At 44.0% G+C, this 26978-nt stretch overlaps 1 protein-coding gene across 4 annotated transcripts in view; it reads right to left on the reverse strand.

The window, feature by feature from the left end:
• SEMA4F (ssemaphorin 4F) overlaps positions 1 to 21401 on the reverse strand; it is a 38963-nt gene extending 17562 nt beyond the window's left edge. Inside the window, exons 1-11 of one of the 4 annotated variants that reach the window (XM_024242734.3) lie at positions 21120 to 21369; positions 18937 to 19088; positions 17989 to 18048; positions 17662 to 17760; positions 12791 to 12884; positions 2052 to 2171; positions 1800 to 1951; positions 958 to 1136; positions 600 to 747; positions 251 to 473; positions 1 to 110 (exon numbers count right to left, since the gene is read on the reverse strand). In XM_024242734.3, coding sequence (XP_024098502.2) covers positions 1 to 110; positions 251 to 473; positions 600 to 747; positions 958 to 1136; positions 1800 to 1951; positions 2052 to 2171; positions 12791 to 12884; positions 17662 to 17760; positions 17989 to 18048; positions 18937 to 19088; positions 21120 to 21267 — 1485 coding nt within the window. In that variant the 5' untranslated portion in view covers positions 21268 to 21369. Of the gene's footprint in view, positions 111 to 250; positions 474 to 599; positions 748 to 957; positions 1137 to 1799; positions 1952 to 2051; positions 2172 to 12790; positions 12885 to 17661; positions 17761 to 17988; positions 18049 to 18936; positions 19089 to 21119 lie in introns of all 4 variants that reach the window. The other 3 variants (XM_024242731.3, XM_063713585.1, XM_024242732.3) reach the window with 3 other exon arrangements.
• Between the last annotated feature and the right edge of the window lie 5577 nt (positions 21402 to 26978).

Consider the following 26978-nt stretch of genomic DNA (forward strand, 5'->3'; position numbering starts at 1 on the left):
CTGGTACAATTTCATGTTCTCAACTGGCTGTGGCTCTGGGAATAAGGCCAGATCTTCAAGAACACTGAGCTGAGCTCCGATCCGCACTGCTCGGTGGAGGTGTCCATCCTCTAGGGGACAGGAAAGGAACAAGAATAATTACATAATTGCCCCTGTGCCTGGGACTCAGACCTATATGTATTACAGTACCCTCTCTGTAATGAGAATGTGTATGCACTAGGTAGGCAACCTGCTTGACCACTAAATATACCTGTCCCCAGGTAGAGCACATCATACTCTTTCCCTGAGAGGCTGGTCACCCTGTGGGCCACGACTCTGAGATAGGCTGTATCTGTAGTGACCAGCAGGGGGTGGCCATCAGCTGGAAACACTGGCCTGTCCATGAGTGGGTGGTCCCGGATGAAGGTGAGTACGCGGTCAGGCAGGGAGAGAGATGAGCCAAAGTGCCGGAGCTTCATGTTGTTGGTGATGCACTAGAGGAAATACAGCGCTGGTGACAAAGTTTCCCAGGAACAGGACATGCCAGTGATGCTTAGTGGGGCTCTTGCCTTAATAGCAGCTCTTTACTTCAGGCCTAGAATGAAGATCTGCACCCTCACCTCTCCAGGTCTGGGCTGGGGCACATCATTGTCCACGACAGGCAGTCCTCTGTTGCAGTCATGTTTTAGTTCTCTGAAGGGACCATTCAGCACTGTCCGAACGTCTTGTGGTTGGAAGGCACAGACAGCAGAGATGGTAGCCCCCTCCCTGGAATTCACAGGTTGGAGCTGGATATCTGGAGGGGTCTGGGGATAGCAACTCATCCCTTGTCAAATGAGATGACCCCTGAGAAACGCACAGGGAACCATGCAGCCAAAGGCGGGAGAGTCTGCCCCCTCTGGAAGAGACAACACTGACATTGTGCCAACCCCACGTATCTCCCATCCTGTAACTCTCCTCCACACCAAGACCCCTCACCACTGGGAAGAAAAGATGCCATAAAAGATGGGAGTCGCTGCCCCAAGCTCAGGTCGAAGCACAGCAACATCCTGCAGGACAGTGGAGGCCCGGCCATGCTCAGGCCCTGGACAGAGCAGGTCAGCTTTCAAAAACGTCGTCCATCTCTGCTGGAGGGTCTTTCGGCCCCCGAGGTCCCCCTGGGATGACAAACACATGGGAGGTTCTCTTTAGATGATCATCATTGGGCAAGGAGCATGGAGACCAATTTAAGTTTCCTCCCTGACTTCAGGGCAGACAGACAGATGGGGAGACAGATACATACAAATGCAAGGACAGAGAGCCACACAGAGTAGCTGTGGGGATAATGAGATACGAGGGTGAAGGGGTCACAATAACAATGACAGTGACTAAGTTAACTGTGCCCTTATAAAGTGCTGTATTATGTGTTTTACATAAGTTACCTCATTTAATCCTCAAACAGCCCTCACGGACAGGCATCATTATTATCCTCTTTTTATAGACAAGTTTCAAAGACACTAAAGAACCTGGACAGAGTTGCAAAGGCAGTTAAACGGTGGGTAGGGCAGGGACTTGAACCCTGGTCTATCTGTCACCAGTTCCTCCCTTTAACCTCTACACTAGTCCACCTCCTGTAGACAGTGTGTCACAACGGTAATTGTGGGTGTCAAAGAGGCCAGAGCCTCTCTCTCACATTCCTCAAGCTCCCAGAAGAGAAGTCAAGGCAGAGAAAATAGGAGACACAGGAGAGATTCAAAGACAGAGACCCAAAGAGGAAAAGATAAGACAGGGGGACAGACAGAGCAGGAGACGACAGACAGACAGCTGGGATGGGGTCTCACCGCACACACACGGGCCACCCGTGGGACTTTAATGCGCTCGTATGAGTCAAATGCTCGGGAAGTCTCCGTAAAGAAGAAGTAGATTTCGTCGTCTCCATCTTCATCCCCCCATTCGGCTGGGCTCAAGGCCACGGCTGCGACAAAGGCTGGGGCTGGGAATACCAGTGGCCTCAGATCCTCACAGATGCAACCTAGGACTTCCCAGACTCCACCCCATCGGTCCCCCCAGAGGACCCCTCCCCCTCTCCCCACCGTTCAGCCAGGAAGGCAAGGTGTCTGTCCGAATCCAGTCCTCAGCACGACCCACTGCTCGGGTGATAATTGGCTCCGTCCCCAGGTAGTTTTTCACAGTGGCAGCATAGAGGACCCCCCCTGCAGGGCGACAGGGAGGAGATGGGCTATCAGGGACCCACTGAGGGAAGCAACAGAGGTCACAGGCAGAGTAGGGCATAAAGCAGGGCAGCGACTCTCAGGGACTAAGCACCCATGAGTGCCAGACTCTGCTGAGCACATCACAGATGTGATTATCACATCTGTGTGATAATCACACAGGCATTATCGCAATTAAGGAAATCTAGACATAAACTGCTCCAGGGCAGTCAGGGAAACCAGGATTAAGAAAATACTGTGCAGAAATGTCCATGTGTATGAGAATAAAGGCGTCCCTCATAAAAATCAAGCTTGTTTCTCTGGGGATTTTTGTTGCTGTTTCAGTAATCCTGTAATGTGCTGATTGTACTGTGACTCTCCAAAAGGGGCATTTGCTTTGTAACAGGTCCCAATCTTATTTAAGTTGTCCCACTATGGTAAATGTCTCAGGGAATGAATGTTCTTTCTGAACATTAGTGGGCGTACACTGCTTTGGAAGAAGTCACCATTTTAGAGAATACTAGACTCACTTGGGGAAGTGATTTAAATGCAGATCCCTGGGCCAGCAATTCTCATTCAGTAGAGCTGGGCTTGGCTCAAGAACCTGCATTTTGAAGAAGCAATCAGAGTAATCAGATGCAGGTGATTCAGGACCTCACTTTGAGAGATACTAGCCTAGGAGATGAGTGGAGATTTCACAGGCAGCCAGGAGAAGCAACAAGGAATCAGGTCCTCTCTCCTAGTACAGTGGAGGGGCAGAGGTGCTCCAGGGATAGTGGAGATTGAGTAAGAGACAAATCACAGACACTCTGGGAAGGAAGGGGGGTTCAGCTCTGTGGGTTGAATGGGAGAGAACTGTAGCCACTCTGAGTACCACCACCAAGGGCTCTGACATGAGTAGGAGGAAAATGAATCAGAGAGTAGTACCAAGTCATGAACACCCTGGAGGTGTGTTGAGTATCAAAGGCACTCTGGAGAGAACAAGGTGGCATGCCTTCACCAGCTACTATGTACAAGGAACTGTGCCGGTGCTAAGTAAATCCCTGGCCCCAAGAACCCCCATGTGAGTCAGGAAGACAAGTGTGTAATCAGATTCTGGGAGGCACAGACTAACAGATATAGGGGACCCAGCTATATCTACCTGAGGGAACAGTATCTCAGAGGCAACAATGTGAGCTGGGTATGGGAATGAGAAATTTGCCAGATGGAAGGAGGACTTCAGGGAGGAAGACAAGCAACCAGTGAAGAGGGTAGCCATGCTCAGCCATGTGGGGGCAGAGAGGCTGCTGGGCAGGGCCAGTGAGCAGAGAGGAAGCTGGAGGTATGGGGATGGGCACTCAGCTGTGGTTAGTCTGCTCTGCCATGCCAGCAGATATGCACTTTACCCTGCAGGTAAGAATAAAACTGCAGAGATTTCTTTTTTTAGGAGGAAAGTGATATAAACAGTTTTGTTTTTTAAAAAGATAATGCTACTTAAAAGGCTATTCATACAGTCCAGGCAAGAATGTAAGGCCCAAAGTAAGGCAGAGGCAGAGGAAATAAAAGGGCTGGATTTGGAAGGTATTTCTGAGGTAGAATCCATTAACAGGATTTGAAATTCATCAACTGAATATGAGATGAGACAGGATGGAGTAAACCAATGTCTCTCAAGGTTTCTAGCTTCTAAGACTGATGATAGTCGGTGGTGACATTATTAACCAAGCCAGCAAATGATAGAATAAGGCCCATAAAAGAGGCAGCTAGAGAGGAAATGAGTCCACTTGTTGCACATCCTAAGGTTGAAGTGCCTTCAGGACATCGGTCAGAGATCCTGGAAAGCAATTAAGGGAAGAGCCTGGGAACAGGGCCAGAGTCAGCAACTTGGGAGTCATCATACTTCATGCTTAAGTCATGACATGAAAGTCATAGCCAGGGAAAAAGGTAAAGCCAGAAGAGAGCACTCATTTAAGGGGAGAGCTACCAAAGGCAACAGAGAAGATCAAGTCAGAGGCTAGAGAAGCAAGACAGGCTGATGTGCTGGAAGCGGATGCATGAAACCTCAACCAGAACCACAGGGCTCATGCACACTGGGGGAAGCAGCAGAGAGTGGGGGGCCACTTGGAGGGAAGCGTGATCATCCTGGGATCACAGATGCTCCAGAGAAGCGGCATGTCTCAGGCACCAGAAAGGTAACCAGCACCGAAGAAACACTCTACGCACAGAACAAGAGGGCCAGAGCCCTACAAGGGCAGCAGTGCAGGGTTGAAAGCCTTCTTTTGGGGTGGTGAAGTGAGACTATTCCATTATTTGCAATTATAAAAAGAATCCAAGTGTTTGGGAGCCAGGAAGACTTGGGTTTGAACTCAAGTACTAGTACTTGTATTAATACTAGTACCTAAGTATTAGTACTATGATCTTGGGCAAAGTAACTTTCCTAAGCCTCAGGTTCCTCAAATGCAGAATAGAGATAATGCCATCTTCCACTCAGAATAGTGCTAAGGGTTAAATAAGATAAATAAAGAGACCTAGCTAAGGCCTGGCACATGGTTGACATTCATTCATGTTAGTTAAAGCTCCTTATGAAACTTCAAAGGGCCATATGCTTGATCTGCCACCAGAAGAGGGGGAAGCTATACAAAGATATTCCATTCCTTTCTAGAAAATTTCAGTAAAGAAAAACTAAGTATTGGTCAAAGGTCCTGGCAGAAAATGGAGCAGCAAATGAGCCAACCCTCTGTATTTCCAAGTGGGGAAAAGTTGACACAGAGGCCAGAGTTTGAAAATGTGCCCTAAGAGCATGACACATTAAATGCTCTAAAACCAAAACCCTGGCAGAAGCCGTGTCATGGATACCCTAAGAATAGGAGATGTGGTAAAGCAGACGCTGGGAGCATGACTTGGTACGTAGGGTTGGAGAAAAACAATCATAAATATTCTGGAAACAGTAAAGGACCACAGATAACCATGCAAAGACTCAGCAGTAGATGGAGGTCACAAAACTTCCTAAGTGACCAACGTGGGAGTCAGCAACACTGGAGCCCAGAAATACTGAGAAGTGCACAGTCACTCAGAGTGGAACAGCCAAGGATCACTGACACTATGAAACAGCAGGAGGGATCAGACACTTTGGGAGCAAGTAGCAGGGCTCCAGGTGCCCTAAGAGTACGAAGGGGCTTGCAGCACATCTTACAGACAGACAGACAGATATACACGTACACATCCCTATACAGCAGAAGGAATAGCAACCATTTCAATATTGAGCATAGGAGTCCACAAGATCACCACATGTCCTGGACTCTTCAGGACACTCTCAATTCCAAATCTTGTGATTGTGATACATTGTTTATATAATAACACTGACCATACAACTGTTTGGCAAATTATTGCTGAATGGATCAAGGCCACATCTGCCATTGGCAAAAGATGATGTGCAAAAGTGAGTAATTCCCACAGTGATGAGTTTGCTCAACAAGCAGGTTAGAAAACACCACCAGGAATAATTCAACCCTATTTTTATTTTTTTAAAAATATGTATATATGCCTGCAAGCATAGGAAAGATTATTCATTGAATAATCCTTGTTTTTTGTAATTAGCATCTTTTAAGTTTATAGTGCAAAAAACTAAGATATTTTCTTTTTGAAAATACAAAAAAAAAGACATTGAAAGTCACAAAAGACGAAGAAACACAGCCAAAGAAAAATCATAATTATGTGTAAAAATAGATCCCAACTTGCCCAGATGGAAAGCCTGTAAACATGTGTCATGGCAGTGAATATTTCTCTACAGCCTGGGGGTTTAAAATTTCTATTCTGGCATCAAAATGCTTCCTTTTAAAGGGAAGTTACAATAGGAATTATCAGTTCATTAGTTTTTTGTTTGTTACCTTTTGTTTTTTTGTTGTTGTTGTTGTTTGAGACGGAGTCTAGCTCCGTTGCCCAGGCTGGAGTGCAATGGCGCTATCTCGGCTCACTGCAATCTCCGCCTCCCAGGTTCAAGTGATTCTCCTGCCTCAGCCTCCCAAGTAGCTGGGATTACAGGGACCCTCCACCACGCCCAGCTAATTTTTGTATTTTTATTAGAGACAGGGTTTCATTGTGTAGGCCAGGCTGGTCTCAAACTCCTGACCTCATGATCTGCCCACCTCGGCCTCCCAAAGTACTGGGATTACAGGCGTGAGCCACCATGCCCAGCCTACTTTTTGTTTTTAGGACAGGGTCTCACTTTGTCACCCAGGCTGGAGTGAAGTGGCATGATCAGCCTCAACCTCCTGGGCTCAAGCAATTCTCCCACCTCAGCCTCCCAGGTAGCTGGGACCACAGGCATGCGCCACTATGCCTGGCTAATTTTTTTTAAAGACAGGGTCATTTTTAAAGACGGGGCCTTTAAAGACCCCATCTTTAACGACAGGGTCTCAGTATGTTGCCCCAGCTGGTCTTGAACTCCTGGGCTAAAGCAATCTTCCCGCCTTGGCCTCCCAAATTGCTGGGATTACAGGTGTGAGCTACCACACCTAGCCTTGTACATTAGTTTTAAAAAGCTAATTTTTTTTTTTTTGGCCACGCACGGTGGCTCATGCCTGTAATCCCAGGACTTTGGGAGGCCGGGGCGGGTGGATAACCTGAGGTCAGGAGTTCGAGACCAGCCCAGCCAACATGGCAAAACCCTGTCTCTGCTAAAAATATAAAAATTAGCTGGGCATGGCAGCGCATGCCTATAATCCCAGCTACTTGGGAGGCTGAGACAGGAGAATCACTTGAACCCAGGAGGCGGAGGTTGCAGTGAGCCGAGATCACGCCACTGCACTCCAGCCTGGGCGACAGAGCAAGACTCTGTCTCCAAAAAAAAAAAAAAAACAAAACACAACCGATTTTTTACATGCCTTGGCCTTTCTTCTTCCACTCCCTTTTCTTCTCATGGTCAGACATTTTTCAGGATAGATAGCTCCTACTCAAAAAGTCTTTTCCTTATTTAAGGATTGAGCCAGCTGGATATTTAAAAAAAAAATTTTTTTTTAAAGCCTATTATTGGGCACAATTAGATGATTGGAGATGCAGTGTTGACTCTACCTTTCCCTCTGTTGGCCACGTAGGATTTCTGTAACTGTCTTGTTTTCATGTGTGAATACTAGTCTCGGAGATTTAAGAGGTAGACTTGGCCTCAAAATGCTGGCAGCATGCAGTGCATCTGGAACATTTGCAGAGCTCCTTGGCAGATGTGTTCATCACAAGATGCAATGATACCAAAACCATATGATAAAAACACAGGATGGGTTCCCAACGAGAAAGAGCAAAGTCTTCTGCTCTTCTTGATAGAAACCCTATCTATTATAGGATGTGATAGGGAGGCCCAAAGACAACTGGTTGCTGTCTCTAGCTTGGGTACCTGAGTGAGTATGGCACTATACACTCAGAGAAGGGAAGACTGATGGAGAAGCAGGTTTGGGGGAGGTGAGTAAAGATGATGAGCTCAATTTGGGACATGATGATTTTCAGATTCCTGTGGGACATCCAACTGAAGATGTGTGGAAGGCAGTTGGATGTGTGCTCTGTACCTCCAGGTAATGTCCAGGAGGTAGATGTAGATTTGGGAGCCATCAGAATGCAGTGGAAGCAGAAGCCATGGGGCTCATTGAGATCACAACTACATAGAGTGAGAAGAGAAGAGGCTCTTAGGTAGAAGCCTAAGGAACTCCAACATTTAAGAATGAGCAGAAGACAAAAGGCCTATCAAGGAGACTGAGAAGGAATCACTGATGTTCTTAGGCTAATGTGAATGTCAAAATATTCATATTTTTCCAAATTAGAATAGCATAAATAAAGACAATGAGATCATTTTCTTAATTGTATCTAAGTACAGTACAGATAAACTTTGTATTTGAAAATAAGATTTCGGAGGCTTTCCCAAAAGAAACAGAAGTACCAATAAACATATGAAAATTGTTCAACCTCACTAAAAGAAATGCCAGTCAAAATATATATATATCATACTGGATTTTGTAGGAGGTCACTGTTTGTTTGTACGTATTACTTGGGACTGGCAATGGGACGGGCCCTTTAGCCACTGCTGGTAGCCATTGCTGGTAGGACTAACTGGAGAGCAATTAATTTGTCCGAATCCATCAAGCACCATCAAAATCTACACTCTTACACCTAGCAATTCCACTTTTTGGATTGGCTCATATGCAATTAAGTAGATTAATGCAAAGAATTATGTAAAAGGATTCCCGCTGCAACATTATTTATAAAAACAATAATTTTAAAATTTGAATGTATAATTATATAGAAATAATTAAATCATGCTACATCCATCTACGTATGCAGTACAAATTATGTAATTGTATGCAACTACTAAAAATCATGTTTTGAAGAAACAATTTCTATGATGAGAAAATGCTCAGTATACAATAGTAAATGAAATATACATAATTCCAAGTTATAATAAATACACAGACACATAGACAAAGTAGAAGAAAACACTCAAAATACTCCAAAATAATAATAGTGGTTACTTGGTAATGACAGAATTACAAATAACATTTTTACTTTCTTCTTTATATATTTCTACATTTTCTCAATTTTCTACAATGCACATTGTAATTTTTACAATTTTAAGTAAATACTCCTATTATATTCTAATCATATTTTCATAATTAAAAGCTCTTTTCATTTCAAAATACTGCTATTATCTTTAAGGACATTTTTACAGAACCTAATTGGGAATTTTGGTTCTAATTTTTATATAATGTTACCACTATTTCTATACTGCTATTTTCAAAACAGAGGCAAAGCAAGGCATAATGAATCATTCTTGAAAGCCCCAAGTAAATGATAGCACTTATATCAGACCAGGAAAAACTTTTAAATTATAACCCTGTAAAGTAATAACTTTAGATGAAAATGTATAATATTAGTATTGACTATGATTTGGATCTGAGACAGCTAGAGACATAGAGTTTCCACATTAACTGAAGCTAACCATTCTAAACCATTAGGAAGTGAGTTCTGATCGCCTCCATCAATTATCAACTGAAAGGTAACCTTGAATTTTATTAAAAAAAAAAAGACTTAAAACCTTTTTGAAAATGTTCTTCCCACTTTGTCTTATAACGATCTTTATGAAATTTGTATTCTTGTGCTCGCTTCAGCAGCACATTTACTAAAACTGGAAATTTGTATTCTTAAACCACATTCTAATACGAATTCACTTGCTGACCTAATAAAGAGAAATTACTCACAGAGGGCTAAACATGCTTTACTGCTTGAGGCCAGGTGCAATGGCTCACGCCTGTAATCCCAGCACTTTAAGAGGCCGAGGCGGGCAGATCATGAGGTCAGGAGTTTGAGACCAGCCTGACCAACATGGTGAAACCCCATCTCTACTAAAAATACAAAAATTAGCTGGGAGTGGTGGTGGGCGCCTGTAATCTCAGCTACTCAGGAGGTTGAGGCAGGACAATCACTTGAACCTGTGAGACGGAGGTTGCAGTGAGCCGAGATGGCGCCACTGCATTCCAGCCTGGGCGACACAACGAGACTCCATCTCAAAAAAACAAAAAAAAAAACAAAACAAAACAAAAATTACTGCTTGAAACAAAAGTACGATAAATGATTATCTTAGATTGTTGCAAGTAAGATGTCATTTTGCTGATAAACAATTTTATAGACTCAAGAGATATCACAACCACGAAAACTCAGAAATCTTTCTTAATGACTCTGTCACCAAAGATGTTGATTAAAAACCTAGAAAAATAAACTATCGACTAAACTGTTTTATTCAAACATGTATGAGTATAAGGAAGGTCTCATCAATTTCAACAATAGATAATGATAATCATGACAACTCAAAATACTGTATTTAGTCAACATATACTTTATGCTCATTTTCAAAAACTTTTTTTTATTTTGCAGAAAAAGATAAGTCATTAACTATAAGACTAAAGAGTGATTTAATGGCTAGGCGCGGTGGCTCACGCCTGTAATCCCAGCACCTTGAGATGCCGAGGTGGGCAGATCACGAGGTCAGGATATCGAGACCATCCTGACTAACACAGTGAAACCCTGTCTCTACTAAAAATACAAAAAATTAGCCGGGCATGGTGACACGTGCCTGTAGTCCCAGCTACTTGGGAGGCTGAGGCAGGAGAATGGTGTGAACCCAGGAGGCGCAGCTTGCAGTGAGTGGAGATCGCACCACTGCACTCCAGCCTGGGCAAGAGAGCAAGACTCTGTCTCAAAAAAAAAAAAAAGAGTGATTTAATTTGTACAGCTTTTAAAACTTTCCCTAAAAAATAAAGTCATGCATAGGAAAAAATTTTCATAGTTAGATCTTGTGTCCCAATTTTTGTTTTACATAAAATATTTCCCAAAAATATAGGCAAAAATTAATTTTATGATAAAGTTGGCAAAAAAAAAGTCAGCAAGGAAACAAAAAAACAGTATGATGAATGATACTGAGTCAACTGATTAGCTAGCTGGGAAAAATTAATTTAGATCCCTCTCTCATACGATTCATCAAAATAACGCCAAATATTAACAGATCAAAGAGTTATATGTTTGGAAAAAATTTTTAAGAAAAAATGTTACCTGCTCTTTAAGTGAAGAATTGAGCTTAAAAATTATATACAATCGCAAAGGAAAAGATATGTAATTGAAACACTAATATCCTACCTGTTAACTGGTCCAAGAACATGAGCAGAGGATTTACCAAAGAAGAAATAAAAATAAGTACTAAAACATGAAAAACATTCAACTTCACTAATATTCAAAGAAATACAAATAAAAACAAGGTGTCATTTTTAGTCTCAAAATAGCAAAGATTTTTTTAAATGATAACAATACATTCTGGTGAAATTTATATGAGAGAAAAGCCACTCTCATTCACTGCTGATTTAGGGTGTAAATTGGTATACCCTTTCTAGAAACTCAATTAGCGACAGATAATGAGCCATTAAATGTTCACACCCTTTGATACAGTAATCCATTTCTAGGAATCTTAAGAGGACAACCTAAAATGTGAGCAAAAATTTATGCACAAAGATGTTCATTACAGTAATATGGATAATAGCAAAATCTTTGAACTAATTAAATTTATATAAATAATTTGGAATTGTTTAATTCATGGTATGTTAGCAAAATGAGTAACATGTCATTAAACATTATCTTTACACTGAATTTTTAAATTATATAGAAATGCCTGTGATATAAAATTACATGACAAAATTCAAAACTACATCCATGTAGCATGACATTTAAAAGTTTTATAATGTGCACATGCTCATAAAATTTCCATTAACCTGCTTTACACTACCACAAGAAAATGGCTTTTCACTGAATTTGGAGGGTGTATGTTGGGTAGTCTGACCTAAAATTCAGGCTATGTGGCACAAAAACAATTTGCTGTGTGGCTGCTAATAAATTAGACAGTCATTCTCCAGAAGAGGTTTAGGTTTGTGATAGAATCATTTCACACTTGAGCAATCATAGGCAGCTTGTTCAAAAGAAGTACTAGGAGGAATTTATTTAATAGTCATTACTGACTCCCCTAAGCAACAAAGGACTGGCAGCAAATGTATGTGCATGAATGTACATGGGTGTGCACACACATTAATATCCATTTAGGATATGATATGGCTTGGATGTTTTGTCCCCTCTAAAACTCACATTGATATGTGACCTCCAATGTTGGAGGTGGACCTAGTGTGAGGTGTTTGGGTCATGCAGGCAGATGTTTCATGAATGGCTTGGTGCTGTCCTGGCACTAATGAGTAAGCTCTCACTCTGAGTTCACGAAAGATCTGTTTAAAAAAGCACCTCCTCCCTCTCTCTCTTGCCCCCTCTCTCACTATGTGACACACTGGCTCTCCTTCACCCTCTGCCATGACTGTACGCTTCCTAAGGCCCTCACCAGAGGCAGATATTAGCACTATGTTTCATGTCCAGCATCCAGAACCATGAACCAAATAAACTTCTTTTCTTTATAAATTACCCTGTCTCAGGTATTTCTTTATAGCAACACAAATGGACTAATACAGGATAGGAAATATCCTAAAATATTAGCAATAATTTTCTAAGTAGAGATATTTTATAATTACACTAATATGGTACCACTAGACACACAGGACTATTTACGTAAAATTAAATACCATTTAAAATTCCTTCCTTCAGTCACACTAGTCACATTTCAAGGGCTCTATAGCCACAATAGCTAGTGGCTACTGTATTGGACAGTGCAGATGTAGAACATTTCCATCGCTACATAAAGTTCTTTTGGAAAGTGCTGTTCTAGAATTTTTTTTCATGTTCTTCTTTATACTTTTTCCAAATTTATTACAATATGCATTGTAGTATATTCCACTTATTAACAGGAATAAAAACACTATGAGAAAAGAAAATGAGGTTAAGAGAGGAAACATTACACTAGAGGTGCAGAGGACACATTCTGTGGAGAGAATCCTGGGTATATCATACTAGGTGGGGAAAAGCAGGTGATCACACAGGCACTCAGGGAAGAACAGGAAAGGCTAAAAAGAGACATGAGAATAATAGACATTCCAAGGTAAGAAAGAACACAGAAATTCTAACAGCAGGGATGGGGAAGGAGGCAATTAGCAAGAAGTTACAGGTTCTTGTCTCTCCCCACTCACCAGCCATTACAGCTGCTGACCGCTGAGCTGGCTCAAAAGGACATTTCCCCCGGCCACTCTCAAGTCTTTCAACCTGCTGGAACCTGGACACGTCCTATAGACCAGAAGGGGGCAATTGGTTTAGGGGTCATAGGGAAGGTTCATGGTGAGAATTACAAAGATGGTCAGATGAAGGAAAAGGTCAATTCCCATTCCTCTCCCCTTCCACTCCCCACCCCCAGCTACCATCCCCATATTACCGGTCAGCTATTCCTGATGCCCCCATCTACTCCTGCATTTCTCATCTCTGCTATCCTTTGTTCATCAGTTTATTCCTCTTCCCTCAATTCCCCCAGCAGCCAACACCCACATGCCCTGATGAAGAAATTCCTAGGACAGCCCAGGAAGCACCTAAGAGGCTGAAGGTGGGTCTTTCCTCTGAAACACTGCTGAACTGTAGGGTTTGTAACTGGCTGGAGAATATGCTACATGACAAGAAGGATCAGGAAGAAAGCAGGCCTCCTGAAGACTGGAAACCTTAGAAAGGATAAAGAGAAGTGCAGGCTGATAAAGGACCATCTGAAACCCAGAGGCCTAGAGAGACAAGGGCCATCCTCCTCCTATTTCCCCCGCAAAGGATGAAAGACAGAGCTGCATCATACGACCAAGGGTAGAGGACAGGGGAACCAGCAAAGTCAGTAAAGAATGACCTGAAGCTCAGGTCAGAATGTGAGAGTTTGGTAGGTAAGTACCTTTCTCACCCAGGGACTCCAGAGGGACTGACATGGGCAAGGAACAAGAGGTGTAAGAGCTTCATCAGGGCCAGCCAGAAGTTACCTTAGTCTAGCATTTGGCACTAAGAGAGGCTTCAAGATAACATCTAAAAACAAGGATGATTTCAACCAAGGACTGAGAGGGAAGTTAACAGTGGCTGGTTGAGAGTCAAAGTTATGGCATGGAAATGCCAGGTATAATATCTGTAGTTCACAAACTGGGGTGGGCATATGGTGTCATTGGAGCCTAATTACTTCCATGGTAGCTGTTACAGAAATATTGATATATATCCCCTGAACATAAGTGTACTACTAGCCCACTCCAATTAACTCATCTCTTGTTCTAGATGACAAACAAGATTCTATTTTACTGAGAGTCTGGAAGAAGGCCTGTTAAAACTTTTGAAGTCCCCAAAAAGGGAATGCTGGGTCAGAAGAGTCTGCTGGAATGGAGGACTCCACAGAGGCACAGCACTCCAGCTGTGTGACAGTGGGAGCATCCTCACCTGAGAAGAAAGATGGGTTTGGTGAGAGATTAACAAGATGGTTGGGCACCTAGAGATGTGGTACTTACCTGCTGCTGCTTCCCTTCTTACCTCTCACCTAAACCATGGCAGTAAACGCCTTTCGCCACATCATCTAGCCACCCCCACCAACCAAGTTATTCTAATACCCACCCAAGATTAATCTGAAGTATTGGTCACTGACTTAGTAAATTTTTATGCAAGAGAATGAGAAAATAGCCCACCATTGCCTGGAGTACAACCTCATTAGCCAAACCTACTTATTTTCAACTATTTCTCAAAATGACCTTTGTTCTATCCAAACCAGATCACCTGTTATTCCTGGAAAACAAATAATGTTTTCTATGCCTATAACTACTGCCTTACATTTCTCCAAGGACTAAAGGGATGAACTTTTTCTCAGTTCTCATTCTCTTTAACCTTTATGCACCATTTGATACTTTTGACTCACTCCCTTCCTTGAAATATTCTATTCCTTGACTCTCCTGAAACTCTGCCCTTCTGGAATCCCTCCTATCTGTTATTTCTCTATTTCCTTCTTCTTCTTTCTAGCTCCCACATGTGTATCCTAAGAATCTACCCTTAGTAGCTTTCACATATGCTTCAAAGATCTCATTCATTCTTTCCAGCCAGACATTCTATGCAAATCATTCCCCAAACTCTCCAAATCTGATATCTTCTAAACTCTAGCCCATATTTTTATTTGACTGCTGGACTTCCTCACAGAGATTTCCCATCTGCCCCTTAAAACTCAATATGTTGAAACTAGTTCTTCTTCAGTTTTCCCCAGTAGCATCATCATATCATCCAGGTTTCTAACCTTTGAAGAAGTGAGCCTCCTATTAACTAGATAGGTTATGATTATTGCATGGTCAAAATGACATTTAACTCGGGTCTGAAAGACACATGACCACTCCACTATATTATCTATCTGAATGTTGAGATTCTTCATTGTATCATCATTGTGTTAGTCAGCAGCATAGTCTCTGAAAATCAGCTGTGGTAAAGCAAAGTCCCTGAAGCTGAAAGCCGGAGCTGGACAGGAAGGCTCTCTCTGAGCTATGGGTTGGAACTGGTCCTTTGGCCTTGGCCAAGAGGAGTTTAACGCATAGAAAGCACCTTTCCCAGGTGACTAAGAAAAAAAGCAAAGAAAAGAAAGATGGTTCCTAATACATAAAACACATCAAATGCCACAAGAAATTGAAGACAGATAAGGTCTTCTGGGCTGCAGGCTAGACTAGAGGGACAGGATAGTGGAACAGAGCCAGAGACAAACACAGGTTTAAATTTTGGTTCTGCCTCTGCTAGCTATTCAGTCTTAGACACAATACTTAATTTCTCTGAACTTCAGTTTCATTACTTGTAAAATGGAAATAATACCTAAATATCATGATGTGGTGATAAGAATTAAACTTAATCCTTAATGTGAAGTACCTAATACCAAGTCTTCATCAAGCGGACACTCAATTGAATGGTTGTCATTGTTGTTGTTTGTTGTTGTTGTTGTTAGAAGTCTAACATTTTTCTCTGTTAACTGCTGGAGGTCCCTCAACAAAACAAATTACAATATTTTCCTCCAATGTCCAATGAGCTATCACTGAAGGACAGCACTCCACAGTGGGAGCCCTTAGATCCAATGCTGGAATTTCCTTTTTGTAAGAACCTTCATTTCTCCACAATCAACTTTGAGCAAGTTGCTATGTCTGGAACAAAGCTCTCAGATAATTATTTATATACAGTCTCAAAGTCATCAGTCTAGGACATGAGAGGTTCAGCAGTGAGGATAAAGGAAGAACTTGGTCAAGCAGACTGGGGCTGCTGGGTAGTAGGATAAGACAGGTTAAGGCAGAAGAGAACTTTCAAAACGTCTACAGAGCAGATAGGATGTGGCTCAAAGGGTTACCAGAGCTGACCTCTTGAGGCTAGTCTCTATATTCTCCTTCAAACAAGCCTTGACCAAAGGATGGGCCCTCATTTCATAAGCCTGCTAGACAGGAGGGTTCAGGAAAAGAGCTGAATTCTTGGGAGTTCAGGACACAGACCCCTGGCTTCACTCCTCATTGCTGATGTTCTTCAAGAAGAGATAGGCATCCAAGTCACACCAATCCTGACAGGTATATCCAGAAAGAACATTTTCTGTCTAGATGCCTTATGTAACAACCACTAGAGTCCCACCTCAGAGAAACAAGGAAGAATTAAAGGCCCTAGGAGACTAACTTAGAACAATCACACTGTCTATAAGCCATGGCTCTGGGATTCATACCCATGGGATCCCCAAGCCTGGCAGAATGGAAAAGGACAAATATGGCAATGGCAGTACCACTGCTACCTTATAAACTTAAGGAGAACTGTAGGGAAATTAGACCTCAATGTTACCTGAGGGGATACAGAGATTTTCACCAACACCCTGAACTGGGAACCTTTCCAGAATGAGAGAGCTATCCAGATGCCGGTAGGGAGCCTGTATCACCTGCATTATGAAAAGGACTCAACATAAGTCGAACCCACCCCAAGGCAGCCCAGGGGAACTAACTGGAGCAATCATGCATATGATTATGATTAGCATCCTAAGCCAGAGATATGAGGGTGGTATGTAACAAAGAGGGGTTTAGAGATACACACTGACTCGATCCAGGTGGCACTGATTACTGAGGACTGCAGAAGAGTCAAGACAAGATCTACAGTTAAGGATTAGGTCAAAAAAAGAAGCAGTTATACTCCCTCCTATTGCTCTACAGAGCAGAAAGGGAAGCCACTGGATATAAAGGATATGTGAGACTTCTGACTCACCCCAGGGGCTTGTCACAAATGTGAGCTGCCAAAAGACCAGTGCTGACTACTGTGTAACAGATGGGAAAAGCTGAGAATTCAGAAATAGTCATCAGTCCCAGAGATTATGACTAGCCTAGATGTGATTAAGATACACATGTCCCAAGCCTGCCTGTGTTTGAGGCTGGTGATGCCCAGGCCTTCAGCAGCAATAAACAGGATCTATAAGAAAATATGATTGACAGAGTGCCCGACCTGAAGGCAAGATCCAGAATATGGGGCCAGCAGATATTACATTAGTGGAAGTGACATCAGAAGCCATGAGAGGAGAGAGTCACAGCCCATACACAATGAGATTGGCAGTGGAAGTAGGAGAAGGTGGTAAGAGACAGTCACATGCTATGAAAGGAAGAAACAGGCAATGGGCTGCACTAATTAAGAAATGGACCCAGGCTGCCTGGACAAAGCATACACAGGGCAAGGGAAACATGAGTTTCTGGTTTCTGAAGTCTCTCCCTGGATTTGTTGTTTCTCCAGCCCAACCAGCAGCCCTAACTTCCTTAACTATCCCACTACGTCTCTCTTTACACTTTGTATATCTTACCCTCTCCAGACAACCTCCCTTTCCCTCCCTCAGTGGCTTATATATACCCTCATCCCATGAGGACAGCCCCTACACCCAATGCTTATCATGCACAATGGTTGCCTTGACCATGCCCCCATCATGGTCGCTCACAGAAAACCCTTCCCATCGTCCCACCACCACCCCAAGTAACTCACACTGGTGCAGGCACCCTCTCCCTCTCCTCCCACCCCTGTCACTCACAATAACCCCGCACTTCGGATCAAAAGCGAAGGTGCCACAAGTGAGGAGGTGAGAGGCATTGGCAATGGCGAGAATCTGGACAAAATTGTGACATTCGTCCTGGGGGTCAGAGACGGTTAGAAAGAATCAGAAGCAGCAGGTACGAGGAAGGGTAAGGTAACGTCAGGACAGTTAGATGCAGCTTTGGGATCAGAGATGATGGGTGATGGCATGGTGTTAGAGTCTCTGCGTGGGCCCATTGGGATGGGAGCATTACAGGGGACTGAGAGTCAGGGCTGGGCCAAGGTCTCAACTGACACTCAAGACAGGGCCCAGATTTACACCTACCTCTTTCTTGCCTTTCTTCCTACAGTTCTGTCTGTGAGCCTCAGGAACCATCCAGTCAATCTGAGAAAGGAGAAGTGATCATTTCACCCAGATTCCCCTAACATCAAACTCCCTCGATGTTAGAGGAGATTAAACTGTTCTATAACCTCCATCAATTTGGGAACTTCAAAAGTCCCTCTAGAGCATTGTTTTTCAAATGGAGGTCCCACCCATTAATGAATAATAAAATCAATTCTGAAATCATGACCAACATTATTTTTAATGAAATAGAATATATCAAAATGTATCACTTATAAGAGGAAGATATTGTTTCAAGAAAGGTTTCTTTCAGTACATAATTGTGTACTGGGCCACAATACACAGTGTACACTGAGTATCCCTTATCTGAAATGCTTGTGATCAGAAGTCTTTTACATTTCAGATTTTTTCAGATTTGGGGATATTCGCAGAATATACACTGGTTGAGCATCCCTAACTTGAAAATCCAAAATCCAAAATGCTCCAATGAGCATTTCCTTTGAGTACCATGTTGGCACACAAAAAGTTTCATATTTTGGAGTATTTTGAATTTCGGATTTTTAGATTAGGGATGCTCAAACTGTGTAGTTCTTAATAATGGTCAAAAAAAGTTTGAAAGCTGTTTCCCTAGAGTATTGTAATTTTAATGATCCCTCTGCCCATTGTCACCTGAAACCTGGTCACTGTGGTCTCCTCCCCATCATCATGAACCTCCTTCATATCCTCCCCAGTCACCCTGACCCGCCATACTCTTAGCTAAGATAACAAAGTGGATGATCTCCCCCCATATCTCCCAACTCACCCCCTCCTACTACCCCTGCTGTTACATCTTTAGTTATTATGAAATCCCCACACACACACACACTCATAAAATCATAGATTTAATCACATGCTACGGGGTCAGGGGTCCTTCCCTCTCTTGTCTCTCACCTTGCGCGGTCTCTCCCCTGAGAAGGGCAGGGATAAAGCGAAGATGGTGTCCCGGGCGCCAACATAAAGTGTGTGGGAGGCAGGATCCACGAGGAGAACAGAGTAATTGTATGTGTGAGGGACAGCGAACCGGGTGAGATAGGAGTCAGCCTCTGGCAGGAAGAGAGGAGAGTGATGTTAGCCATCGCTTCCTAAGGGTCAAGTCCACAAGAGCAAAACCAAAGGGGCCAATGTTTGTTTTATTCCAAGTACCATTTATTTAGCAGCCATGGGGGAGAAACAGAGCCTTGACAAGTGAACTAGAGATAGATGAGGCCAGAATATTTACCACACAATCCAGTAAGTATGCTTTTTCTATAAAAATAGAGCACTAGCTGGACACGGTTGCTCACGCCTGTAATCCCAGCACTTTGGGAGGCTGAGGTGGGTGGATCACTTGAGGTCAGGAGTTTGAGACCAGCCTGGCCAACATGGTGAAATCCCGTCTCTACTAAAAATACAAAAAATTAGCCGGGCATGGTGGCGGGTGCCTGTAGTCGCAGCTATTCTGGAGGCTGAGGCAGGAGAATTGCTTGAACCCGGGAGGCAGAGGTTGCAGTGAGCCAAGATCATGCCACTGCACACCAGCCTGGGTGACAGAGCAAGACTCCGTTTCAAAAAAAAAAAAAATCTAAACCTCATATCAGCATTCAAAATTCTTATCTATTTGAAGATTGGAATAAGTTGGCATGAATTTACCTTCCTAGCTCAACCTCTGGTTCTGGGGACCCTACCCTTGCACCAATACAGCTCTGCTCTACCTGCTTCCTCTGCTCAGTACCCTCAAGACGGCAGAATGGACACCAACCCATTCATTCCTAGATGTATTGATGTGAGTCCCGCCCACTCCATCCTCCCACACCCATACTTACCTCTGTGCTGTATCCTGCCCACTCTCTTATGCTTAGTATAAGCCCTGGATCACCTAACTTCCCCTCATATCCTCAACTCCGCTTCACCTTGCTTGCCATCTAGACATCTCTGGATGCCTGGACATCAACCCAGCCTGGCAATCTCAACTTACTTTGTGGCTACTGCTCGGGTGCAAACTGAAACCCCAGGCTCTGGCCACAACTTCGCCTTCTGGAATCACAGCATCCCTATATGGCACTAGTCTGAGTTTAAACTCTAAACTACTATTAACCAGTCCAGAGTTGTTGCCAACAGGTTGTACTCTTGGCTTCACTGGTTCTGTCTGCCCAAGGTGCTAATAACACTCAATGCCCACTGAGAAGACAACAACGTCCATGGCCATGCTCATACCCACCTCAGCAGAGTCTAAAATGTGAATTGCCCCAATGATCACTTTTAACCTTGTGACGTCTCCTAGCTTCTTCCACATCTTTTCAAAGGATCATATCCCCCTCCTCTATTTTTCCTTCTGAAGACTTGAAAAATCATTTAAGCAGAACTTTACATCAACACATTGAATGGTTTACCAATATTCAATGTAGGGAATGGGCAGAGGCAGCGAGGAACACTGAGGAAGTTAGGAGAATTAACGTGGATCCAATAATGGGAGAATGGGAGCTGCTGTCAGAGATGTCAGGGGAGCAGGAAGAGGGTTAGGAAGATTAGGGCTGTCAGAAAGGCCAAGAGGCTCGGATGATGTATAGAACTGATAGGGAAATGAACTGGAGAAGATGGAAATGCTGACCTGGGGATCAGAATGGAAAGCTGGAGTAGAATGAAAGACTGATGGGTCTGAAAGCAGAGTGGGCGTCAAGCTGGAATGATGGACCCAGGTGTATGCGCGGGGAAACAGGGGACTAAGGGAGACGGAACTTCTAAATGAACGACCTCGGGCAGCCCCCACCCAAGCTCTGGGCCTCAGTGTCCGAGTCTGCACGGTGAGGACTGGACGCTCCTGCGGCTCTGGGAATAGGGCCCGCTGGGGCAGCCTGGGCGTGTCGTGGGAACCGAGGCTCGAGGCCCGAGCTGGGGATGAGGGGCTTGGGGGCGCGGGAGGGATGCAGAGAGGATGCGGTGAAGCGCGAGGGTCTCGCCCGGGTCCCGGCGGGGCGTGGGCGGCGTGGAACGCCATACACCAGGCTGAGAGGCCCGGGTCCGGCCGCGCGGTCTGAGGAGCAGGTGGGTGTGGGTGTGGGCGCGAAGGGCTGAGGGCGTGGGCGCCCGCGCCTTACCAGAGATGGGAAGCGAGGTTCTGGGCACCGAGCGGGGGACGCGGCCGGATACCGGGCCGCTCAGCACCGCCAGCAGCAGCAGCAGCGGGAAGGGCGAGGCTGTAGGCTGCCCGGGACCAGGGCGGGGCCGCGCAGCAGAGGCCGGCATCTTTGGCTCCGCCTGGCCGCGGGTGCGGCGCGAGCTACAGCTTCTGCTCTGGGCCCCGCGGCTACCGGCCTCGGCCCCACTCGGGTCTTCTCGGCTCGGTCCGGCTCGGCCTGAGGCTGAGGGATGAAACACTGCCCGGCTCCGCCCCCTCAAAAAGGGGCCAATGGTCGGGCCTTCTTCTTCCTCCAGCCAATCGGGATTGAGTGAAGGCGGGGCTGAGGGGAGGAGAGGCCTAACCCAGGCAGAGGCGGAGCTAGACCCAGGTGAAGGTGGGAGTTCTGCCTCGGAATTGTGCTTGGGCTGCCACTCAGGGACCTCGAGTGGCGACTTTGCTCCGGCCACTCCAAAAACTCAAATGCCCACAGCTGTACTAATAAGGAAAACTTACTAATAAGAGGACGTGGATACACGCACCAAGTTTCTCAAAATTAATACTTTGCAAGCATTTAAGGACGGCTGCCTATGTGCTGGGCAGGCACAGTGTAACGCGCGCGCGCACACACGCGCGCGCACACACACACACACACACACGATTATACAGAAAATACTAAAAATCACGGCCCTTGCCCTAGGGAGTTCACACTGTAATGGGGTTTCCAAATGTAAACAAATAACTGCAAATAGATAACTGCAATACGAAGCAATGCACGTTTGCTATAATAACGTGCAATAAGTGTGCAGAAGGGCCAGGTTTTGCCAAAGGCAATCAGGAAGGCCTCACAGAAGAGGTGACATTTGAACTGAGTCTTCTAGGGTGGGTAGGCCTTTGAGGGCGAGGAACAAAGACTGCCTATGGGCATATCCACTTGGATATCCTACAAACAAGGCAAGCATAGGTCCTGAGCATAACTCACTATCTCCTCCATCCCAACCATAGCTCCCTCTTCAAGCACTTAGTCTGCACTTAGTAGGTAGTCTTTGCTTTCTTCTCTTTCACCCCCATTGTATTAGTTATCTAGGCTGCAAAACAAATGTAACAAATTAACCTCAGAATTTGGTGGCTAAAAACAAACAAAGACATGGTCCCTGAATTCAAATTGCTTAGCCTGGAGGGAAAATCAGACATTTGGAATAAACTTTTATTATCTCTCACAGTCTCTCTGCGTCAGAAATTTAGGAGTAGTTTAGCTAGGTGGTCTGGCTTCCAGTCTCTCACAAGATTACAGTCCAGATATCAAATGGGGCAGCAGTCCACTGAAGGCTTGCCTGGGGCTGGAGGATCCACTTCCAAGATGGCTGACTTCCAAGCCTGCCAAATTGGTAGTGGCTGTTGGCAGTAAGTGAAGGTTGTTCTCCGCATGAATTTCTCCATGGGGCTGCTTGAATGTCTTCACAAAATGGGGTGACTTCCTCAGAGCAAGTGATTCAAAAGAACAAGGCAAAAGAGCAAATATTTGTGACCTAGCCTCAGAAGTAACACACAATCACTCCACCATATTCTACTTGTCACACAGGCGAGCCCTGATGCACTGTGAAAGGGGACTTCACCAGGTGGGTACAGGGATTTCACTGGGAATACAAGGACTTCAGCCTCCTTTCTTGGACACTAGCTACCACGCCCATATGTAAGAAATCACTATGTCCTTATAAATCTGACTAAAAAGTAACTTAAATCCATCCTTTTCTTTCCATTATCATCATAGTTCAGGACATCATCATCATTCACCTGGACTGTGTGATAATTTCATTTAAAAAACAAAAACCTTGCCTCCAATCCCTCCCCTTCCAGATTGCCATCAGTATAATCTTTCTAAAGTGCAAGTACTAGTTCTAGTTTATTCTTTCAACAGTTATTAAGGGCCTACTATATGCCAGGCATTTTACTAAGTACTAGAGATAAGAAGATTAAGACATGGTCCCTTGGCTGGGCATGGTGGCTCATGCCTGTAATCCTAGCACTTTGGGAGGCTGAGGCAGGAGGACCACTTGAAGACGAGTTCAAGACCAGCCAGGTCAACATAGCAAGACCCTGTCTCTGCAAAATAATAATAATAGCAAGGCCTGGTGGCACACACCTGTAGTCCCAGCTACTCAGGAGACTGAGGCAGGAGGATCACTTGAGCCCAGGAGTTCAAGGCTGCAGGGAGCTACGATCACACCATTGCACTCTAGCCTGCCAAAAAAAAAAAAAAAAAAGCCATGGTCCCTGAATTCAAATTGCTTAGCCTAGAGGGAAAATCAGGCATTTGGGATCAGTACTTCAAATCTTCTCTCTGAAATCTTCTTTCTAAAACCAACCTCAACACAATGGAACCCCTGCCCCCGTCTGAGTTTCTTCCTCTAGCACCGCTATATGCCTTTCCTAAGCTGCTTCTCAGCAGTCTAGTCTAGGCCTTAGTCCCTTCTCTGAACATGATTTATTGGTTGTCTTTTGATTTTTTAAATATTTTTTCAATTTTTTTTCACAAAACATACAATAAGAGGTTCTTATTGTGCAACCTAATCGCACTTAAGTAAGTACATGCATTCATGTACCCAATGTACATATTAGTGAGTTAAATTTTTAACAAAGTCATACTTACATTATATTTACCTTTACTTCAGGAGCTAAATTCTCATTTTTTTCCTATCATGTTGCATTTTATTCTATTCCATTTTTTTAAACGCTGGTTGCAGCCCACTAAATTAATTTTACTATTCATTAATGAGTTGAGATCCCCACTTTGAAAAAAAAAATCACTGTTCTATGTAGTCTCATTCATACTAATTTAGTTAATAATGATTTTCTAAATCTACATTTCCAGGCCATATCTTTCTCTTCAGCTTCTGACACACACATCCAAGTGCCTAGTGGACATTTCCACACAGTGTAACCACAGGCACCTTGATTTCAATATGTCCAAAACTGAACTATCATCCCCATCCTCATAGCATCCTGGTAATTGTGTGGATGCTAAAACCAATGTTCCCCATCTCTATACATAGCACTACTGTCTTTCCAGCTGTCTAAGCCAGAGACTTTGCATTTGTTTATTCAATAAGTATTCATTGAATGCCTACTATGTTCTAGGCCCTGTCATTTTGGATTCCTCCTAATCAATCAAATCAATCATAAAGGCCTGTTAATTTTAACTCCTAAATATTTCCTCCCACATCTCTGCATCCCCTCTACCAACCCTAATTCAAACAACTATCTTCTCTTGCCTGGGCTACTTCCTATTCTAGTCTTGTCCCTATGCCCCGCTGCCGCCACCCCAATTTCAGCCCCCAATCCATTCCTTTTAAGGCAGGGAAGGCAGGGAGAACGTTCTCTCCAGTACACAAATCAGATCATGTCACTCTTCTGCTTAAACACTTCAGTTTATCTCCCCGTTCCAGCCCACCCTGCGTTTGCTATGAGATAAGATCTGAAATCTTTAATATAGTCCACAGATCGTATATGTTCTGGCCCTTTGCCTATCTCTCCTGCTTCATCTTTGCCACTCCTCTTCCACATACTATACTCCATACTGGAGTATAGTTCAGCAAGACTGTTGGGGAATCATCAAGCCAATGTTGCCCATTAGAGGAGTGCTGTGTGAGGAGTGCAGTGTTTCCCAGGAATGGGTCTGCCTTAGTATCTCCACCACATTCAGTTAGTGGCTGGGAAGATGGCCTCCATGCAAATGTGGCAGTAGATTTCTTTTTTTTTTTTTTTTTTTTTGAGATGGAGTTTTTGCTCTTGTTGCCCAGGCTGGAATGCAGTGGTGCAGTCTCGGCTCACCACAACCTCCGCCTCCCGGGTTCAAGTGTTTCTCCTGCCTCAGCCTTCCGAGTAGCTGGGATTACAGACATGCACCACCATGCCCGGCTAATTTTGTATTTTTAGTAGAAATGGGGTTTCTCCATGTTGGTCAGGCTTGTCTCGAACTCCTGACCTCAGGTGATCCACCTGCCTCAGCCTCCCAAAGTGCTGGGATTACAGGCGTGAACCACTGCGCCCAGTCGTGGCAGTAGATTTCTAAGGCAGCAGCTGATGCCCTTGGTCAGTTACACTCCTTGTAGTTTAAAGTCTGCAAGGTGCTTTCTCATGACCATTATAGTTTGTCACCCTCAGAAAACAATTCTTACGTCATAGTCCCCATTTCTGGTACAGTTCTTTGCATATTTTTAATAAATGCTATAGAGGGTACAGAAAGAAATTAATAGTAGGTAGGAGCAATGGGTGGTATGGTTTGGAGTGAGGCTAGTGCTCAAGTTTGAATGTGTCCCCCAAAGTTCATTTGCTGGAAACTTAATACCCAATGGAACACTGTTCAGAGGTGGGGACTAACAAGAGGTGATTAGGCCATAAGGGCTCTGCCCCCATAAATGAATTAATGTCATTATCTTGGAAATGAGTTAGTTATTGAGAGAGTGCGTTTGTTGTAAAAGTGAGTTCAGCTCCCTGTTGCTGTCTTGCTCTTTTGTACCCCTTGCCCTTCTGCCTTCTGCCATGGGATGACACAGAAAAAATGCCCTCACTAGATATGGGATTCTCAACCTTGGAATTCCTACTCTCCAGAATTTAAGAATACATTTCCTTTATTTATAAGTTACTTGTTCTGTGGTATTCTGGTATAGCAACACAAAGGGGAATAAGACAGTTAATGTTGGGGTTGAGCCTAGCAAGGTAGGTGGAGTCAGTTATAATGGACCCTCTAACCGAAAAGGAAACATAAGCCATTTTTAAGACAAAGAATGATATGATCAAAATATTTTTACAAGGACAATTCTAACATCAGTGGAAATGATAATCTGGAGATTAGAGACAGGAAGGCTAATTTGGACTATATGGGGGGAAAGAGCTGTTGAGAAGCTACCCTTTAAACTGAAACACAGGAACTCTATTGTATATCAGATTATAGTGTTTAAAAAAGGACATAGGTTAAATAGTTCTGTTCTTACCTGAGGAACAGTTGACAGGAGCAAAATGGTTTAGTGGGACTAGAATACAAGCAGGCAACTCTTTTCCTGTTGAAACATCTAACCTATCCTGTGCCACTCATTGAAATATTGCCCCACCCCACCTCCAACCTGCATCTAGGCAATGAACTGAGAAAATAACAATAATAATAATAAAGAAAACAAGGAAAACTGCTTGTACATTTCTAGCTTGGACCTAGCATTATTTTTCCCTCTCCTGTGGACTAATTCAGAGAATTCCTTTTTAACCAGACAGAGTTGAAGACCCAGACCAACCAACTGTTAAGGACCAGGACGCTCCTACCCCATCTGGAGTTCGTCAAAGGGACTATGGGAATCAACCTCAAGTAAGCGAGAATGAGTATGAAGAGCGGACAGACCCTCTTGGAATACAGGAGTTTGAAAAGACTTAAAAGAACTTTCTGAAGGCAGCTATAACTTCCATGAGGGCAGGGACCATTGTCTGTACATCCACTGTGCTCCAATCCTAGCACAATGCGTGGCACATAATGTGCCCACCACAGATGTTTAGTGAACAAAATAGCGACTGGCTGAAGGAAATGATGTGGAAGGGAAAAGTTAAAACCAAGAAAACGGTCGGTGGGGGCGCTACTGGCATGTTTCATGGGAAGGGGTAGAAAAAGAAAAATGTCAGGTTTAGCACAGCATTTCCAACAAATAGACAAAATTCTACCTAAGGGATAAAGAAGGACTGTTCTCAGGGTATCTAGGGACTTGGAGACCGTTTTCCTGAAGCGCCACCTGAAGCGCACCCTGAGGCAGCCATGCCCCGCCTTGCCCGCAGTGAGCCTCCCGCCCAACCGCGC

Source organism: Pongo abelii, chromosome 12 (genome assembly GCF_028885655.2).
Source record: "Pongo abelii isolate AG06213 chromosome 12, NHGRI_mPonAbe1-v2.0_pri, whole genome shotgun sequence".
Classification (NCBI taxonomy): Eukaryota; Metazoa; Chordata; class Mammalia; order Primates; family Hominidae; genus Pongo; species Pongo abelii.